The 5,737-nt window shown below is 56.8% G+C and overlaps 1 protein-coding gene across 1 annotated transcript; it reads right to left on the bottom strand.

The window, feature by feature from the left end:
* Positions 1 to 418: 418 nt before the first annotated feature.
* On the bottom strand, positions 419 to 3,099 carry TUBB3 (tubulin, beta 3 class III). The gene is made up of 3 exons (XM_014535605.1): positions 2,976 to 3,099; positions 2,458 to 2,568; positions 419 to 1,776 (listed from the first exon to the last, which is right to left on the bottom strand). Exons 2-3 carry the CDS (start codon positions 2,516 to 2,518, stop codon positions 701 to 703), a joined length of 1,137 nt encoding a protein of 378 aa, XP_014391091.1. The 5' UTR covers positions 2,519 to 2,568; positions 2,976 to 3,099; the 3' UTR covers positions 419 to 700.
* Positions 3,100 to 5,737: the final 2,638 nt, after the last annotated feature.

Here is a 5,737-nt window from a genome sequence, read left to right on the forward strand (position 1 = left end):
ACATCCCCCCTGCCCCCCCGCCCAGCACGCCTCCTCCCAGGGGGTGCTGGAGTCCTCCCTTCCGACCTCTCCCTTGGATCTTGGCCTTCCTGTCTCTGACACACAGCGCACAGGTGAGCCAGAGGGAAGCTCTGGAATGGGCGTCACCTGTAGGACTAGGGATTGTTTCCAAGTCATGGGAGAGCCTGACTGGGGCTCTGAGATGACACTTCATCCAAACAAGGCCCATTTCCCCACCGTCACTTCCAGGAGCCCCTTGGGGCTGTGCCTCGAGACACCCGCAGGCTCCAAGCGAAGGCCTGTCCCAGCCACCAGCCTGGGAGACAGAGGGCTCCTGCCCTGCCCCAGGTTCCATCTGTCCCTCCTCAACCCTCGGGCCCAACTCTCCAGAATAAAAAGAATCTCCAGCACCAGGGAGGGGTATCTGACAGCAATAAATTTATTAAGTATCCCCCCCAAATATGAACACAAACAAGTTAAAAAAAACACACATGAGACTTCAGACCCAGAGCTGACAAAGCAGAGACAAACGAAACACAAAAACGGGAAGGACCTATGGAAGGAAGACAGAACTGAGCGCTGCGGATACGAAGGACAGACACTCGGGGGCCTGGGTGATGTGCTGTGGGGCGCGGCTGGGGCGGCGACAGCGACTGCGTGGCTCTGGGGACAGCCCTCTTGACCCTGATCCCCGGCTGCCTCACTTGGGGCCCTGGGCCTCCGACTCCTCCTCATCGTCTTCATACATCTCGCCCTCCTCCTCGGCCGTGGCGTCCTGGTACTGCTGGTACTCGGACACCAGGTCATTCATGTTGCTCTCAGCCTCGGTGAACTCCATCTCGTCCATGCCCTCGCCCGTGTACCAGTGCAGGAAGGCCTTGCGCCGGAACATGGCCGTGAACTGCTCCGAGATGCGCTTGAACAGCTCCTGGATGGCGGTGCTGTTGCCGATGAAGGTGGAGGACATCTTGAGCCCCCGGGGCGGGATGTCGCACACGGCCACCTTCACGTTGTTGGGGATCCACTCCACGAAGTAGCTGCTGTTCTTGCTCTGAATGGCCAGCATCTGCTCGTCCACCTCCTTCATGGACATGCGGCCGCGTAAGATAGCGGCCACCGTCAGGTAGCGGCCGTGGCGGGGGTCGCAGGCGGCCATCATGTTCTTGGCATCGAACATCTGCTGGGTGAGCTCGGGCACCGTCAGGGCCCGGTACTGCTGGCTGCCCCGGGCGGTGAGGGGGGCGAAGCCGGGCATGAAGAAGTGCAGGCGGGGGAAGGGCACCATGTTGACGGCCAGCTTGCGGAGGTCAGCATTGAGCTGGCCAGGGAAGCGGAGGGAGGTGGTGACCCCGCTCATGGTGGCCGACACCAGGTGGTTGAGGACCCCGTAGGTGGGCGTGGCCAGCTTGAGGGTGCGGAAGCAGATGTCGTAGAGGGCCTCGTTGTCGATGCAGTAGGTCTCGTCCGTGTTCTCCACCAGCTGGTGGATGGACAGCGTGGCGTTGTAGGGCTCCACCACCGTGTCCGACACCTTGGGCGAGGGCACCACGCTGAAGGTGTTCATGATGCGGTCGGGGTACTCCTCCCGCACCTTGCTGATGAGCAGCGTGCCCATCCCGGACCCCGTGCCCCCGCCCAGCGAGTGGGTCAGCTGGAAGCCCTGCAGGCAGTCGCAGTTCTCACACTCCTTCCGCACCACGTCCAGGACGGAGTCCACCAGCTCTGCGCCCTCCGTGTAGTGACCCTTGGCCCAGTTGTTGCCGGCCCCACTCTGACCTGTGGGGAGTCAGAAGGTGGCACGACAGGGTCAGGCCTCCAGTGCCTGAGCGTCCCAACCCAAAGGGCAACTGTGGCAGCCCTGTGCCTGCTTTCCCTCTACAAAGCAGGGGCCCACCCCTCCTCTCCCTGTGGCTCTCCACACCAGCTGTGCTGTGTGTCGGGGTCCCTGCTGCCCGGCACTGTGTGAAGGGCTCTGGTCAGAAACTGAGAACCGGGAGATGCAGCCGCTCTGTCTCGCTTGGGGGTCCTGGGTGAACCCATCAGCCCCTCCCTCCAGCCCACCCACCCTCCTGGGCAGTGTGGGAAGCGTCAACTACAACCCCAGAGTCCCTTGCAGCTCTGGGTCTGGATTGGACTGGTGCCCGTCGGTTGGGGTGCTAAGCTCTGGAAGGCAGAAGTGAGGGAGGCCCTGCCACCAGAGTTGAGGGCACAGAATCACCCCACCTCTGGGGCCACCAGTCCTTCAGGGTCCTGTCCGCGTGGTTCTGTGTTGCACGAGCTCTAGTTGAAGTGCACAGTGGCTTCTGTTCCCTGCACAGAGCCCTCTCTCTGGGTCTCCAGTGCCAGCTGCAGAGTGGGGGTCGGCTCTGCCTGCGAGTGTGTGGAAGGGGGGGCTGTGCCCTTTCATTCCCATTGACCTGGGTTTGCGGTGAAGGGTCTGCCTGACGGGAAACTTACCGAAGATGAAGTTGTCAGGCCTGAAGAGGTGCCCGAAGGCCCCAGACCGGACGCTGTCCATGGTTCCGGGCTCCAGGTCCACGAGGATGGCCCGAGGCACATATTTGTGAGCTGAGGGGAGGGGGGGTGATGGGGAGGCTCAGGGCTCCTCCTCCCTCTAAATCCTGCCCCCCCCCCTTAGACTCTGGGTCAGAGGGCTGGAACCAAGTGTGATATGGGGACTGACCCTGGACGGCCCAGACCAAATTTCTCCAGTTCGACACGGACATCATCCCACACCAGGTGCTAAGCATCCCCTGCCTGAGTCCTCCAGGTGCCCCCTGCTCTGGACGCTCAGGAGGACTCTGAGGGCACCTTCAGGTCCTGCCCAACCTGTCTGCCCCCCTGGACTGTGCACATGTCTGTGGCCGAGGACATGTTTGAATCTCACTGTGGTGAGTCCCAGGTTCCACCTAACCTGCCAGCCCAGCAATGGGAGGGCAGGCCCAGGGGGCCCCCCGGGAGGGTGGGGTGCTCACAGGAGGCCTCATTGTAGTAGACGCTGATGCGCTCCAACTGCAGGTCCGAGTCCCCCACGTAGTTGCCACTGGGGTCTATTCCGTGCTCATCGCTGATGACCTCCCAGAACTGCAGGGGAAACGGGGTCATCAGGGGCCATGGCAGGCTTGGCCCCAAAGCCTGCAATAGCCCCTGGGAGACTCTGGAGAGCCCGAAGCTCCGTCGTCTGTCAGGAAAGCGTAAAAAATGTCACGTCCACCATCTGCATGTCCACGGTGGCCAGAGCCCTCAGGGGAGTTCCAGACTCAGCTGACACAGACCAGCTCTGCACCTGCTGACCAGAGTTAGTAATAAGCACGCCCTTTGGGTGGTATTATTCCATTTTCAGACGAGGAGACTGAGGCACAGAAAGGGGACAGAGTCCAAGATGCTTGTGCCCTCAGGGCAGAAGACATCCAGCGACAGGGCCCAGCAGTGTCCGGAACCCCGTCAGCCTTAGCCTCAGGAAACACAGGGGCCCCTGTGGGGAATGACGAGCCCAGGGTCGCCCAGCCTGTCCACCCACCGCTGGCACAGCCCTAGTTCCCAGGGCTCACACTCCCCCTTGGGCAGGAACCCACAGTGCCTCTCACACTCTGCTCCCCCGACTGCAGCAGGCAGGGGAGCAGCCCAGGACCCAGCTCAGAGCTGGACCGCCTTTTCCCAGCCATGTGACCTTGGGCAGGTCCTGAAGATGCTCTGTGCCTCAGTGTACACATCTGTTTAGTGGGTCTGATGATGAAAACAGGTCACTGTGAGAGTGGAGTTTCTGTGGGAGCAGCTGACGGTGTGTGGTGAAGCCTGAGTGCTGCGTGGAATTATGAGCACATGTGTCTGCACAGAGCTCTGCCCTCCCCTGGGGGCACTTCCAGTTGGCCCTGCAGGCAGGAGGTCATATGCTATGGCCGTTGGTCCAGTGCCCCTCCCTTTTGCTCTTCAGGTTCCTTTCAGAAGCTGAATGGGTGTGAAGTCATCAAGAAACAACAGGCCCCTCCATAGGAGTCACGCGCAGTGAAAAGCCTGTCCAGTTAAAAAATCAATTATAAATCAGTTGGCATGTGCTTACTAGTATCTATATTTAGATGCCTCGGACAGACGCACAGACACAGTGCCAAGGCCTGTGTTCCTGGGTTGGGGGAAAGACCTCTGATCACAGCATGCCCTTTGGTTCTTTTGGAGTTCTTTGTCACGTGCACATGTTAACTTCACACACACACACACACAAATAATAATAAAGATTAAATTGTTTAAAAACCGGAAGAGTAGCCCTAGCCAGTGTTGCTCAGTGGATAGAGCGTTGGCCTGCCGACTGAAGAATCTCAGGTTCAATTCCGGCAGGCACATGCCCGGGTTGGGAGCTCAATCACCAATGGGGGCATGCAGGAGGCAGCCGATCAATAATTCTTTCTCTCATCATTGATCTCTCTCTCTCTCTCTCTCTCCCTTCTTCTCTGAAATCAATAAAAATATATTTTTAAAAAACTAAAAAGTATGAAGAGTCCTTATTGTAAAATGTACAAAAGCATCTTGGCAATTCAGAGCGACTGTTATCAGAGGGGACCCCTTCCCCCTGTTGTCTACTTTTGTCACTGACAAGTTCTCTTCTTTTTACTTTGTGTGTGTGTTAATTTTGTAATTACCAATAGGCTGAGCCCAGGGCCCTGGTCCCCACAGCCCTGAGACACCCCAAACCTTTGGCCTCAGGGACACCTGCAGCTCCTGTAGAGGAGGGATGATTTCAAGTGGGCAAATGGGGGGCCCAGTCACCAGGCCACCAACATATTGATGGTCTCCAGGAGGGAGTGGAGCAGAGGGGGGCGGGTCCCAGGTCCAGCTAGTGAGACCTCGGCTTTCTCAGCTGTGAAGCAAATAGTACCCACACCCAGGGGTTAGCACAAGGCCTGACACAGAAAAGCATTCAGCAAACGCTGGCTTTGATGAGCTAAAAATGTCTTAGATGCTATTTAAATTGGTGAAACCATATGCATGGATAACTTAAATAAAAAGAAAACATAGTTTTGAAATATCCATATGGTTTGGAATACTGCGGCCCAGTAAAAGATTGTCACTGGTAAGAGATCTCCAAAGCCATATTTTCCACAAAGATCAGGACCTGGAACAATGACAGCTCCCTGGAGGGGGACGTGGAGGGGTGCGGTGGTTAAACGGGCTCAGCCTTACCTGCAATGTTTCCATTTGTTAAGGGGGAATATCTTTTTTTTTAAAATATATTTTATTGATTTTTTACAGAGAGGAAGGGAGAGAGATAGTTAGAAACATCGATGAGAGAGAAACATCGACCAGCTGCCTCCTGCACATCTCCCACTGGGGATGTGCCCGCAACCCAGGTACATGCCCTTGACCGGAATCGAACCTGGGACCTTTCAGTCCGCAGGCCGACGCTCTATCCACTGAGCCAAACCGGTTTCGGCAAAGGGGGAATATCTTAATAACTGCGTTTGTGATTAAAACTAAGAGAGATTATAATTTAAAATATTAAATAGATCTAATTAGATTATGTGACATTTAATAAATAATAAAGTACAATTTTTACATTAAGTAAGAAATAATGATGATCACTACAGGCGAGAAAACGGCCAGGTGGCCGCAGACCCTAGGGTCCAAGCCAAGCTCCTATTTCAGACTCGTTTTTGCCTGGAGTCTGGGCCGGTCAGCCCTGGGCCCGCGGCGCTGTCCGAGGTGCTGATCCTTTGCGCGCCGCTGAGGGGCTGGAGGCGGGCAG

Source organism: Myotis brandtii, unplaced genomic scaffold (assembly GCF_000412655.1).
Source record: "Myotis brandtii unplaced genomic scaffold, ASM41265v1 scaffold1466, whole genome shotgun sequence".
NCBI lineage: Eukaryota > Metazoa > Chordata > Mammalia > Chiroptera > Vespertilionidae > Myotis > Myotis brandtii.

What these genes read in the sequence shown, in the direction of transcription:
- TUBB3 (XM_014535605.1), bottom strand. Translation starts at nt 2,518, where the DNA reads ATGGACAGCGTCCGGTCTGGGGCCTTCGGGCACCTCTTCAGGCCTGAC. An exon ending in GCCTGACAACTTCATCTTCG is followed by an intron (nt 1,777 to 2,457) that starts GTAAGTTTCCCG and finishes GACTCCCCACAG; the next exon opens with GTCAGAGTGGGGCCGGCAAC.